This window comes from Dunckerocampus dactyliophorus, chromosome 10, assembly GCF_027744805.1.
Source record: "Dunckerocampus dactyliophorus isolate RoL2022-P2 chromosome 10, RoL_Ddac_1.1, whole genome shotgun sequence".
NCBI classification, from domain to species: Eukaryota; Metazoa; Chordata; class Actinopteri; order Syngnathiformes; family Syngnathidae; genus Dunckerocampus; species Dunckerocampus dactyliophorus.
Genome location: NC_072828.1, coordinates 20,418,090 through 20,433,193, shown reverse-complemented (window position 1 = coordinate 20,433,193; position 15,104 = coordinate 20,418,090). Strand labels below are relative to the sequence as shown.

The window sequence follows — 15,104 nt, the reverse complement described above, 5'->3', positions numbered from 1 at the left end:
TCAGTTTTCTTTTACTTTTTACAGTGCCACTTTCTTTTTTTTGCGTTGTGTTCCCCTCACTCTTTGATATATCCCCTGTGTGCGTGCTGTCTTTTAATGTATGATGGATGCTGTACCATGTAAGGACAGATTCTGTGGTGCACAGTGGGCAGAATTTTCAGTTCTATGGTCTCCTCCTATACAGACTTGCGGGGGCCCTGCAGTATGTATGTATGTATGTGTGTGTGTGTGTGTGTGTGTGTGTGTGTGTGTATTATGAGTACTTTTGCAACACATATCCCTGCCGAGTTTTCAATATGCTGTGTGCACAATTGTTAGGCAAGTGAGCACTTCGACCATAAAACCATCGCTCGACAAGACAATTGAAACATCAAGACTGTGCCAAGAAATATCTGAAGACAGATTTTTTTCAAAGGTTTTATGGACTGGTGAAATAAGATGGCTCTTGACAGACCAAATGGATGGACCCTGTGGCTAGATCAGACTCTAAATCTTCAAATCACATGCCAGCAGGATAGAGGTGGGGTCCTGCTATGGACTGGTGTTAAAACATAGGTTTACATAACATAGTTAATGAGGACACAGGAAGCAAGAAAATGAAGTTACCCAAGTTTATTGATGAATAAACTAAAAAAAAAACCCACTTAAATCCCTCTCATGTCCCAAAGTGAAAAAATAAACACGTCCTCATGCGCTGGCCCAAACAAACAAAAGGACGGTGAGGTGAACAAGCCAACCCTATGCAGGGCCGTCGTCTTGTCACATCACCGCTACCCCTAAACAAGAAAACACAACAGGACAGCCGGTAACAGGAGTGCAAACGAGAAACTAAAACTAACGGGAGAAAAATCCAGGCTACGGCTCAGCGTCACACCTGCAGCCAGCAAGAAGCAGCTGAGTGGCCCAGGAGCATGACGAGGAGTTGGAGATGAGCCAGCATGAGCAGAGCGGGCAGCAAAGCGCGAGCAAAGCACACCTGCACACACTTACTGTGTATGCTCCAGAGATGGAGGGGCCAATCAGCTGCTTCCTGCAAAAAATAAACACAAGGAAAAAACAACGTGTGTCCATCCCTAACACTGGTATTATAAAATATAAGTTTGTTGGACTTCATGTTGATCATCAACATACAGACCACCACCACTTTCTTCAAGCAATGGTACAGAAAAAAAGTATATATCCCTCATTTCAATGCTTCGCTGCATAAAAGGACATGTAAAAATGATGATTTTTTTGTTTAGATGTGTAATATAATAGTTAAAATGAATAACTGCCCAACAATTGTTCACATTTCGAGACCTCAGATAGCGTACGTATGACCCGGAGACGGCTTTTCTGATGCAATGCGTATCAAAAGAGGTGTGCGACAAGGATGTATTCAGTCCCCATCCCCGCTGAACAAATTTCTAAAAGCATTGGAAAATCTGAGAGATGTTTCCGTAGGGGGAAAATATGTGAACAACTTGAGATATACGCAAATGATACGGTACTGCTCGCTGAAAATGAAAATAACTCGCAAAACATATTGGATTCCATCAACGACGCAGGAAAAATATACAGAATGAAAATGAATGCGAAAAAGACCAAGACCTTACAAGGAAGAACATCACAATGCCCACAATTCATGTGAATATACAGTAGGTGGTAAAAATACTGAACATTGAGGGAATTACATTTTTATAACTATACCAATCACGGAGGAAATCACTACTGCCATAGACAACAGAAGATGCGCAGCTGCAGTATTCATGGATCTGACAAAAGCCTTCGATACAATTAATCACACTATTTTAATTTCAAAATTAGAAAGGTACGGAATTAGAGGTTTAGTCTTAAATTGGGTTAAAAGCTACCTAGCAAAGAGGAAACAATTTGTAAAGCTAGGAGAATATACATCTGGGAGTCTACACAATACGTGTGGAGTACCACAGGGGTCCATACTGGGACCAAAACTGTTTAACTTGTACATTAACGACATTTGCAAAGTAACTAACAACTTAAAATTGGTCTTATTCGCCGATGATACCACTGCTTTCTGTTCTGGTGAAAGCACACAAGAACTCATTAAAAAGGTCAAGGATGAAATGGTCATATTAAAGTCATGGTTTGACAAGAATAGATTATCTCTGAATTTAAGTAAAACTAAAATAATGCTATTTGGTAATAGTAGAAAGGACACGTACGACCAAATACAAATTAATGGAACGGATATTGAAAAAGTGGAAGAATATAAATTCCTTGGGGTTATAATAGATGAAAAAATGAGTTGGAAATCTCATATTAAATATATACAGCAAAAGGTGGCGAGAAATATCTCTATATTGAATAAAGCAAAATATCTTCTTGATCAAAAATCACTCCACACTCTGTACTGTTCCTTAGTATTTCCATATCTAACGTATTGTGTGGAGATATGGGGAAATAATTACAAAAGCAATCTTCACTCACTCACTGTACTGCAAAAAAGATCTGTGAGGATAATTCATAATGCCAAGTATAGAGAACATACAAACCCTTTATTTTTAAAATCACAGATATTAAAATTCGCAGATTTAGTACACTTTCAAACCGCTAGAATAATGTATAAAGTTAATAATAACTCGTTACCCAAAAATCTAATCAAGTATTTCTCAATCAGAGAGGAGAAATATGATCTTAGAGGAAAATTAAACCTAAAACATTTATATGCGAGAACAACGCTGAAAACCCATAGCATTTCCGTGTGTGGAATTAAATTATGGAACGGATTGAGTAAAGAACTCAAACAATGTACAGAGATGAGCAAATTCAAAAAACAATACAAGCAGTTGATGTTTGCCAAATACAAGGCAGAAGAGTCCTGATTGTTCTGTCAGGTTTGTTATTTTATTTTATTTATTTATTTTTTTATTTTCTATTTTATTTTATTTTATTTTATTTTTTATTTATTTAATTAAATTTTATTTGTTATTTATTTATTTCTATTTATTTATTTATTTTTTTTTAATATAATTTTCTTTGTTGTGTTTAAAAAAAAAAAAAAAAAAAAAAAGCTTTGTTCTTATTTATTTATTTATTTATTTATTTAGTATTGTCATCATATTATCATTATTATGAATGTTCTCTCTTTTTTTGGGGGGACGGTTATCTCACCGTTATCTATTATGTGTTATCCTGACTATCACTGAAAACATGACATGGAATCCAGGAAGTGAACTACATGTACTGTACTAGATGTAGAATGGATGGGGGGTAGGATTAAATAAGCTTTGCTTCTTCCTACTCCTTTTGGACATGTGGAACTGTCAAAAAATGATTCACGAGATGTATTTCATTGTAACCTTCATGTTCAAATAAACTAAACCAAACCAAACCAAACCAAACCAATGGAGGGACCATGTAAGAAAGAAATTAACTGTAGAATAACTGTAGCCAAAAGGGCTTTCAGTAAAAGTACTCCGTGCTAATATCTACTTTATTATATTGCTCTGAAACTTGGACAATAACTAAATCCATTGCAAAAAGGCCGGAGTCTTTAGAGATGTGGTGTGTATGTAAAATGGTAAAGGTATCCTGCAAGAAAGAAAAACCAACAAGGAAGTACTAACAATGAGAACGTTTACATGCAGTCAAATAACCCTTTTGAAAAAACAAAATATGCTCCTATTCCGGTTTTTAAAAACCCAAATATTACCCCTGGGTCATGTATACTCCTATCGGGATATCCCGATCAAAAGGAGCATTAATTTGTGTTCTGCGCGTGTTCTATTTAAAAGGATTCTTGTGTCTTTGGCAGGAGCTACTTGTAAACGTGGCGACACGCAAAACCTCACACTTTTGGAGCGAGGAGGAAACAAGCCACCTCGTTAGTGTGGTGAAAGACAGGAACATTATGTCTTTTATTGACGGTAGAAAGTACCGCGATAGCGAAATCTATCAGAAGCTGAGCAAGAAGATATGAGAAGCAGGGTTTGTACGAACGCACCTTCAAAAGTGTCCGGAGGGCTCTGGCGGATATTGCATGGATATGGATGGCACAGCTTTCTTCACGTTCTCGCCTTCCATTAATGAAGAAAGTGGGACAGAATAGTGCCAAGTGCTGGGGTCAGTACCAGCACCAAAGCGCAAACAAAGGCGTTCATTATCCACCGTGCTGGTGTTGCTGTTGTTTTTGGAAACAGGAAGAAGAAGCAGAAATGACACGCATTGCGGAAATGACATTTTCCGTGCGTCGAGATGTTGTGCATGCGGGGTTTTGTTGTGTTTTTTTTCTCACGTCACGGGTTATTGCGAATGTTTCGAAAACCGGAATATTGACCTTAACCTGAATACTGACTGCATGTAAACATAGTGAATGACATCAGGGAAAGCTTTTGATGGACATTATGGAAAGGAAAAACATGTTCTTTGGACATACAATCAAACACAGCCTATTTCAAACTCAAGTTCTAGAAGGAAAATAGAGAGAAAAAGGAAGACCAAGAAGCAAATAGATTGCTAACATCACCACATGGAACAACAAATGCTCTCAGGAATGCGAATTTGCAGCTAAAAATTGGTGCTACTGGTGAACCATGACCTCCAACCTCACTTACTTTCTTGAATATTCATGTTTGTGGTCTATTAAGATTTTGGATTGACCAAGAGCTCTTTAGTTCAATAATGAACAAAACGAATCCTCAGAAAGCAATTTGCCTAATAATAGTGCACAATGCATATACTGTACTTTCTTATCACTATATCAACTTAATCTGATCAGTATAGATTCACTGTAACGATCACGTTTAGCCTCTTTCGCACAGATTCCCCAAAATTGGGGCATCAGAGATATAACAGTAGAGCTGGCATTTGTCTGTGACTTTCACGATGAAACCCGGTGATGGAGGACACTGCTGTGTCTGTGTGTGTGTTCACGGAGCGACACAGCTTCCCACAAACAGATAATTAGATAATGGCGACAGCATCTTGTGTGACATACAATACTTGTCAGGCTCCACAATTGCTTTCAATTGGAGAAGTGGGTCTCGGGTGTCTCAATTCCCTTTCACACAGCCACCGTCTCGCCTCTGTTACGTCACAAGGACGACAGATGGAAATTACCTGAACGCTAAATCTGGTGCGTCCGTCGCATAATGAATATAATAAATAATGCAAAGTTCATAACGAAATAAAATAAAGTCAAATTTGAAAAATGATTTGTGACGGCAATTCCGTATCGGTGTTGTTCACACAGCGACCCAGTAAAAAGGCAAAAAATTCCCAGAGTCAATCGGTAGTGGGAAAGGAGATTTAGTTTGTTTTATTTACAGTATATTCTGGGTCTAATCAATGAGGTTATTGTTTTAAAGATTAACTGTACTGTATATTGAGGTTTGAAATGTAAATGATAAATTGCCTTTTTGGGGCCTTGGTTTTCCCAATGACCCAATTTAGCCTCAGAATTGATCCATTCACAGTACAGTCGTCCCTCGTTTATCGCGGATAATTGGCTCCATAAGTGAATTTCCATGAAGTAGGATTCAATACAGTGTTCCCTCGTTTATCACAGGTTCCCAAAATAGCCCGCAATAAGTGAAATCTGCGAAGTAGCCAACTTTATTTGTTTACAATTATTATATTTGTTTTAAAGCTGTAAAACCCCTCACCATACACTTTTCTCAGAAAAGTATTAACATTTTCTCACATTTTAAACACCCTCAAAGTTCCAATTTTGTTTGAATTTTAATGATCAATCTACTAGGTTGGACACAATAAATGATTAAGTGACTCACGCGGAACCGCCCTTCGTCCTGCCGCCGTTTCGCTGTAGCGTTTTTGTATCCTTGTTAAAACATATCGCTCCTGCCATCGTCCTTTTCCTCGTCCTACTCCTTAAACGGAAGATTCCTTTCGCCAGTTAGCTTCTTCTTCTTGAGCAAGCAGCTCACGCAGTTGGCTAGCAATGACACGAACGAGATTGACTGACAATGGCCTACAGCCAATCAGGACACAGAAAAAACGATGGGCGGGTTCTCCCTCAGCCAATACGGACTGTTGTGGCTCTACATTTAGCTGGCTATTTTGGGTTCCTAATATGCTTGTACAGGCACGCAAACACACTTAGACGAGGTGGAGCTGCACACGTCTTCAACATGATAGACAGACAGACACACAACAAAGGACTAATAGATCACTCTAATACACCAACGTTCAAACACTGTTAAAAAAATATGCAAAATTGAACTTCCACGAAACAGCGAATCCACGAAAGGTCATTATTTGAGCCCTGGAGACATGAAATAACACCCCATAGTCACCTTTACACTCCTAATATTCTTGGTTTACAACACATTGCTCAACTGTAATGCGCAGGCAAAGGGATCACTGCAGGGACACAAGAGAGAGCCGCCGCTTTCAACATGCTAGCAAGCATGCTACAGAGCTAACTATTTAGCCTCCAATTTGTTTATGGTTAGGAATCAGCCTTAAGAAAGGGTTTCAAAGAGAGTGAGACGCCCAAAACTTACCACTTCCACATGGAATGGGAGAACTTTTTTCACTATGTCATGTCAGACATGCCATAGCTGACTCCATGCAGTGTGAAGGTAATGTAATATAACGTCATGTCTTATCATTGTAACATTACTGACGCCTAGTGACCAGAATACTACATATATATAGACTAATAGTCTATATATAGTCAACCACGATCATTTGTTAAAGAATTTTCGGAAAAAAAGCAATAGAGTGAGGGAGCGATGTTCGAACCGCGATGTAGCAAGGGACGACTTTACAAGAATGCAAGATACTACTACTACTACTCATTGTTTATGCCATTCTTCTGGAAAGTCTCTCGACATGACTTTGAAGTGTGTCTGTGGGCTTTTCTACCCATTGAGTCATTTCCCACATGTCTTGATAGTTGATTTAGGAGCAATGCAAGGTTTAGCTTATTCTATTACATTTGACAGAAAAATGAAACATGAATTCATCATTCATATATGCCAAACACTAGGGCTCTGAAAGATAAACCGATACAACCAGATATCCAGTTTGACAATTGAGAGATACGGCTCTGTTGGTTACTAGTCTCCTTGATCAATACATAAGAATCTGCCATAAATCCTTTGATTGATCACTTGGAGAGACATGCACCGAGTATCGCGATAGTAGCAGTTGGTTGACAGTGTGTCTATAAAACAACGCAAGAGCCTGGGCTGTCCACGAACGATTCATGCTCCGTAGTTTACCATTATTGAAGACGAGAATGGATGTAAATAGTAGCAGCGCGCTGGCTAACCTTTGGAACATCTTTGGCTTTTACAAGGACGGAACCCTAGAATCATTCCGTTCATACACTGCATCAAATTGTTCTGTTTTTTTTTTTAATATATCGTTTTTGAATCGTATCTAAAGCCGTGTGTAGATGCGTATATCGAATCGGCTATGACAAAGAGATGTACAACCCTATCAAACACTGAATACGATTCTGGTCATCACATGGATAAAAGACAAGAAAATCAAAAGAGATGAGTTCTGAGTTGGTGGGGTTTTAGTTCCCTGGTGGCTTTGACTACTGTCACTCTGCTCCGGTAAGATCTAATCTACTATCAGTCTGACTGACTGACTTTGAGCGATACCTGTCCTGCATGACCAAATCTGTTTCTCAGCTTTGCTAACGTTGGCTTGCATGAATATCACATTTAGTTGCACAGGTATAGAAAATAGACTGAGCTATGCCAATGCAGCGACAGAGCCAAGGTCAAAAAAAGCCACATTGTCCACCTCAATCACATCACTGTCACTGCATCCTGCTTTCTAGTCATCTGCTCTGTTTTTCTACCTACCTGACAACTCCCTTGCCCCATTTCTCAGCATTTTTTTGTCCCGCTATTCTTATTTACCGATCTTCCTCATGCTGCCCCAGTTCTGCTCTGGTCGTTTTTTAAGGGTATTATTTACCATTTTTAACAGCATGCTTTTTGTGCAATCCCCCCCCACCATCACTCCACTGTATACCACATGCCTTCCCCTCCCTTTCCCATGGGTCCGCAGTCTGCAGACAGTGTAATTTAGCTCAATAACTCAAAGCATCCATCCAGAGCCACTGTTTTCTGTTGGCTCAACAGCGAGAGAGGAGCAAAAGAATATATATTTATTATATTTGTAACAGCATATAGGAGCTTTTCAGAGGCTACTCATATTTATCTCCTGAAGATTCTTAAATACACAAGCAAGTCACATCATGAGATGGCTGAATTATGAGATTAAGTATCGAAGTCAAAGATGGCTAACAGGTATCCGCATTTAAACACATACATTTAAAAGTTCGCTATTAGCTTAAAGGAAAATTGCAGCTTTTTTGGAATTTTGCCCATCATCCACAATCGTTATGTGAGACATGAAGACACGTCTTTCTCTTTTATAACCATGTAGTCACAGGTGCATTCATAACATGTAATACAGTACTCTGCTGTATTTTGGTCTTTTCGAGCATTACCGGAACTTCCTTCCTCAACGCATTGATTTCACATAGCCACATGGAAATGAACACCTACATTTAGTGTTAACTTTGCGAAACTCAAAAATAAAAACACAGCAGGAATATGTAGCCTTACCTTTATGGTAGTGGTCTGAGGCACTGTGAGCACTGCGCTGACACGCTGCGGGCGAGTGCGTGGTGAAGCTAGTTGCTAGCCGACTGGTAGCTAGCCGGTGTGGTGTGGTAATGTGCCAGTAATGTAGTTAGATTGACGTAACAATGTTAATAATAATAATAACAATGTCGCTGTAGCTTGGTTAATATGCATGTCACTTTGACTTTTTTTTTAGAAGGCTTTATGGGCGTAATAAGTGTTTACCATTACTGTGCAAGCAGACATGAGCTGTCTCACAAGTATGCACAAGAAAACAGCAATGACAAACAAAAGAATTGACTTTTTTGTACTTTACTTCCCCACAGCGAGTCAATCGCATGAGAGGTTTTGGCTTACTTTTACCATTCCCAACGCATCCCTGGCTGGGAATTGAACCCATGCCATGAAAGGTAGAAACATGCACCATTACAAACACACCCACGCAATAAAATTGCCTCAGCCTGCCAAGAAGTTGGAATAAATTGGCGAGCTCGTTAAGATGTAAGTCCGCTTTCCAAAACCATCTCATTTGTTCCCTGCTTTGCATTCATCAAAATGTCAGTTTGCTATTATGTTCTTCACTGCTTCCCAATTCAGATCAATTGTGGGCTGTCATGGGACGCTGTATCACACGTCATCAAATACAGAGTGAGCCAGTGAGTGTGTCCTGCCCCAGTGTTTCATGGACAAATTGTGTTGGTGGCTAAATTAGGATGGTCTCAGAGAAGCAAAAAAAGAAAATCTGTAATTTGGGTAAAAATACATTTATTCTACCTTTTTTTTTTTTTATCAATTTGTCTCCACTCATATTACATTTGGATTACTGAAAACAGATGGAAAAGTTTTCTTCCTTACTGCAAAGGATGACGTCACCGTGTATGCTGCACTCGCAGTTTTCAAATTTCATCTCACATACATTTACACGATCTCTTCTACTACTTCTACTTTAATAAGTGGTGCAAACGAGGACACTGTGTTGATCTTTAGGTTATTATGGCAGTTTGGCCGCTTTGAGGTGGTGAGAGAGGTGGTGACTTTCAAGTACGGCCTTACATAACATTTAGTCTTCACCTGAATGGTACAGGTTTCAGAAGCATAGGACGACGTGTAAACCGTCGTTTTAAGTGCGAGCACTTGGCAATGTTGACACAGTGGATTTTTCAGGTGGGGTACAGCTAGGGTACACACCTTCTGTAGTACTCCCCAGTTCTCACTGGGTGTTTTAGCTACTTCAACTATAAACCCTCGACTGAGTAAAGCCCTAGTGGGGTGATCAAGTCACCGCAGTGTATCCCCTAAATTACCCTTTCAACCTGACGCCCAACAGTCTTGCTTTTTTATCCAGAGCCACTGGTTACTTTTTTCAACTGCCTCTGACACTCCTTTGATAGGTTGGCACAGACCCTGGCTTTTAATTCTTAAAGCTCTTTGCAGCCTGACGCTAGAGGCTGCCACGGACCTTCTGCGTCCCATTTCAACTGGGCAGACTTGAGCGTTTCAGCGACATTATTGTGCTTCAGCAGCCCTCATGAACAAGGGCTTAACTTCTGCCTGCGGCAATGAGTTGGCGATTGTTCGCTTATATTTCAGGGTGGAGGCAAGGCTCTTAAGGACTTGATTATGATACCAAGTGTCCTTGTATGAGGTTGACTTTACACCCTCTCAATATTTGTTTGACAGAAGCTAGTTTGGAGCAGATGGCAGATCCTGGAGCTTCCACAAACCACTGATGAAGTTTACTGGGTGTTGGAATGGCATCATATGTGACTCTGATGCAGAAGCTAATCCGCCATGCTTCCATGCCCCATAACTCCCTTCAGGTGGTCTTCCTCTTCCCCACACTCTCCCATTGCTTCTACTGCGCCTACAGTATTTCCTAAGGGAAACTGCCTCAGCCCAACTTACTACTCCTTTCTGGTGATGTATTTCATCCACCAGACTTTGTCATTTCTAGTCTTGCCTTGGCACGCTTGAACATTTCTGGAAGACTCTTGAGTGGCAACTTGAGTGTGCAGTCTCTGTAGAGGTCTATTGTGTTGAGGCAACGTGGAACTCCAAACCATCTTTTGATACATCCCGAGATGCCTCTCTTCAGAATCTCCACCTTTGAGAATGGGATCTCAAGGACTCAAGGGAGAAGGCCAAATTAAACACACCAGGCCTGCAACCTTCCAGGCAGCTGAGTTTTGTCAATGTCTCGTAGCCTGCTACTGATTTCCTTTCACAGTTGTTGCACCTGGTCCTTGTCTTTTAGGCTTCCGAGGCTTTTAAGAGGCTGCTCAGATACTGTAGGAATATGGTCGCCTCCAATAAGGAATCTACAGTCAGACAGCACTCCTTTCATGATGGGAATGCAGGCCCAACTGATGTTTCCCTCCAGTTTTCTCAACAGCCTCCTGGTACATGGAACAGTGATGATCCGAGTAGGAATCTCATCCATATAAGCTGAAGGAAAAGACATGCATACACCTGTCAATTTTAGATTCACAGCCTTAAATTTCTTTTATTGTGTGATTGATTGAAGCAAAAATTCAAGCCATTTTGAAAAGGGAGTCAACCTGTCGCCTCATGGTTCCTTTGAAAATGTCTGCCTTCTCTTGTTTGTATCGACAGTTATAGTAATGGTCCCCCTTAGAGAACTCCCTTCTGGCCTGGTTCCCGTAGCAACAAATCTTGTCCTGGTCCTCGTCCTTGAGATTTTAGAATTTTCTCGTTAAAACTCTTCCTGCAATAACCTGACTCCCCAACTCTTATCTTAGAGTGAATATAAAATTTATGGTCTCTGGGCCTGGCGTTATGAGATCCCTGACTATGGGTTAACTATTTCTCAAGCAGGCACCCCAGTTTACGACTATACTATTGTATCCCACATGAGTACAATGTAATAATTACAGAGCATAATGTGGTGAAAAAGTGTGCTATATGTTAGCATGCACATATACAGTACAACTAATATATTCCTTCAAAACCCTGAAAGGAGGGAGGCGCAACCCTGAAATAAGTAGCTGCCCGCCCATTATCCATTCTGAGGCTCGGATGATGACTTCCATCGCGATTATAAACGGCAAGGGTGGGATGGCGCACCCTGCCATGACACCAACCTCCAGAGACTTCCAAGAGGTGATAAAGTTAGAGGTGGTAAAGATCAGGTTCAAGTCGTTAGTGATTGCTTCCCAGTGCTTCCTCTCAACAGCAGCTGGTCATTTCACATGCAATCTGTGCCTGGCAAGCCTCCTTTTAATGGCAGGTCTGGGTGGTTGTGGGGGGTTACTCTCCGATGTCACTTACTCTGCGTTTGAGGGTACTTTTTCCGTGACAGTGGTATTGATGCACTGGTCCGGTTTCTGTGCTTCAACTGGTTTGACTTCTTTCCCAAAACGTACATGCGGTATTTGCTGTAAGCTGTTTTAAATGATTAGCCGGCAGTTTCCAAATTTGACCGGAAGGCTGGGAATCTCTCCGACATGTCGACCTTCAAGATAAAAAGTCTAGCAGCATTTTGTTGCAGCATTTAGTTAAACTTAGTTTATTTCCAACATGCATACAACGTTACATTGGACTCCATCTCATATTTCACCTATCCGAAAAAGAGCATGAAGTAGCAGAGCTTATTTTAGTATTGAGTTTAATTTTTTTAATTTCTGGGATGCTTAATCATTTTCTTTTATCCTTCCTTTTTGTCCTTTGTGTCTATACTTAAAAATAAATGTCTTCTACCTCCCATCCTGGTACATAGGATTTTGATTAATTGCAGAGATTTTATTTTGTATTTTGAGTATTCATTTGCATTTTTTTTTTCCTAATTTTATTTTATTTTCATCTGTTTTTTTTTTACAAGTAGTTTTTTTTTTTTATTTATAAACAGCAGCAACAATGGGGCTCTTAAGCAGCACTTCCGCACCCAATAGGCTGCTTGTATGCATGGTGCATTATAGCTCACTAAGAAAAAAAGATGAAAGTTAACACTGACATAACCAAAGCCAACATAATGGCTGTAATTCTGCAATTTCTTTGTAGTCACCAACTACAAATTCATTTCAGTCTGCACAGGCACCACACATATTTGCTATCTGCCTTGCAAAACAACAAAAATGTATGTTGTGTAATATAGTAATAAAGTAATATTTAATGTAATGATATAATATGATTAAAGACGTACAATGCAATATTATAATTCATAATAGGCAGCATGGTGGCCCATCAGTTGCACGTCAGTGTCACAGCCATGTGGTCTAGGTTCTAAGGTTTGGGGGTATGTATCGCACTAGAGTAGATTTTATTAACTTTGCATTATCCCACCCCACTTCTTTTCCATGCTGCAGGTCTGAGCTCATCTTCTGGGGGATATGTCCTTGTAAAAATGGGAAGTCTACTCGATGACCAACACTGGCACCATGTAAAGCTGGAACGGATTGGCACCTACCTCAAACTCACTGTGGATAAAAACACACAGCAAGTTGTCATACCAGCTGAGCTCAGTCACTGGAACATTCACTTGGTGAGACCAACAATGCAACACCATAAAAATACATTATTTCAAATGCTCGTCTCTCTCAAAATGAGCTTGAAAGTTTTAATTATGTTGAATGTGGCAGCCAGTGGCGGTTCTGTTTTGTATGACGCCCTGGGCGGACTGCCACCCTGCCCCCACACAAGCAAACAATTGTTGTGTTTACAAATATTTTTTTAAAATAAAAAAAACTATACACAGTCATACATTAAAAAGGCACTAGAATAGGAACATAATAGAATACAATAATAAGCATAGATAAAACATACTAAAACATGGGAAAAATACAAAACAATTTGCAGCAAAAGCAGCAAAGGTTGTTATTTTTCTCTGAGTACATCAACCATCTTCTTGGGATATTTTATTTTACCACAATATAAAAAATATTAAGTTTGAAAAGACAGTAGCATTAAAGGAATATACACTTTTTAAAAATGTTGCCCATCATCCACAATCCTTATGTAAGACATGCACACATGTATTTCTCTTTCCTGGGCATTCTAAAGATATAAAAACAGATTTTAAAAAAAGAGGCAGCTCATTACAGCACATAATGGGACACACCTACGGGACACAAATTACCTATGGGACACAAATTAATGACACTTAACCATCATCAACAGTCAAGGCTAAATCAACTTATATTGACTCAAAGTTCTCTCCGTTTTATTTATTTTTGTAGCGAAATAACATGTCTGAGACTCTTGGCCTGTGATGTATTCAATATTATACAACATTAAGAAATACACATGTTTTATTTTCAAGCAATTACTGTTTTTACTTTTTTACTTTCTGGACAGAGGCCCAGCGGTGAACTCACCCCCCTCACCACTCGGTTTGGTTTAGTCCACTATGTGTGAAGGTATGGGGACTCATACCTGTAGATTGTGCCCATCTGACACACATGCTGACCTGATGAGCAATTTAGCAAGAGAAGGCTAACAGCTAGAACCGCCACTGGTGGCAGCCACACTATCTCTGACTTGCAGACATGTACTGTGTACGTCTGTTTTACAGATCATACTGAATGATTACAGAAGTACTGTTGTTGTCCGTAATACATTTTTTTTTCTTTTTCAATTGACCTTTCCTGTTTGGAAACTTATTTGTGCAATCCAGCTGACCTGTATGGCTTTAGATTTACTGGACAGGGGACTCCAGAATACTCCTGTTTTGATTGTGTTGTATTTTATTGTATTTATTTGCGGTGCCACTAGACAGTATATAGTTTAGGAGGGGACAAGCAGATGGCCGGAAGACGACGTAAGAGAGAAAGAAAGAAAACAGAGAGGACTAGGGAGACAGTTGATACAACTGAGTTGGGGAACCTGGGGTCAGACCGTGGTACGTTTTTGGCTTCTTTTATCCTTTTTCCCCACTCCATTTGAAACACTTTCCTAAGTTTAGAATAAATAAATTGGAGGCTAATTAGTTAGGTGGGTAGCTTGCTATATTTAAAGCGCCGGCCGTCTCTTTTGTCCCTGCAGTGATTCAGTAGCCTGTGCACTGAAGTTGCGCAATGCAGTCTAAACAAAGAACAATTGGAGTGTGAAGGTGACTATGGGGTGTTATTTCATGTCTACAGGACTCTAATAATGGTAAATAACCTATTTAGAAGGTTATAAACAGGTTTTCTATGTTCTAACTACGAAGATATTCAGTTTATTAATATTAAATCCTACTTCGCGGAAATTAATTTATTGCGGTTAGGTCTGGAAACCAATTAACAACGTTAAACGAGGGACGAGGTACAAACCCAGGCAGTGACAGTTGTATATACAGTGATATAGTTCAGGGAAGTAGTGACTACTAGTTAGTGATTGCTGCAACCATGAGATGGTCATAGCCAATAGGCCTTTTAGGGCAATTGCAATCACAGCATGGGCTTACTGGTGATGGCAAGACCCCCAGAGCCCAGTCACACCCAAGAGGCTGGCCCAAGCAGTCAGGACACCCCATACCAGTGGTAGACCCTGCCAGGGCGCAACAGTGGGCGCCAG

At 40.0% G+C, this 15,104-nt stretch overlaps 1 protein-coding gene across 2 annotated transcripts in view; it reads left to right on the top strand.

Annotated features, from left to right (window-relative positions):
• LOC129188993 (contactin-associated protein-like 4) overlaps positions 1–15,104 on the top strand; it is an 84,986-nt gene that overhangs the window by 37,203 nt on the left and 32,679 nt on the right. For both annotated transcript variants that reach the window (XM_054790190.1, XM_054790189.1), the window contains exon 6: positions 12,917–13,092. In XM_054790190.1, coding sequence (XP_054646165.1) covers positions 12,917–13,092 — 176 coding nt within the window. The remainder of the gene's footprint in view (positions 1–12,916; positions 13,093–15,104) is intronic.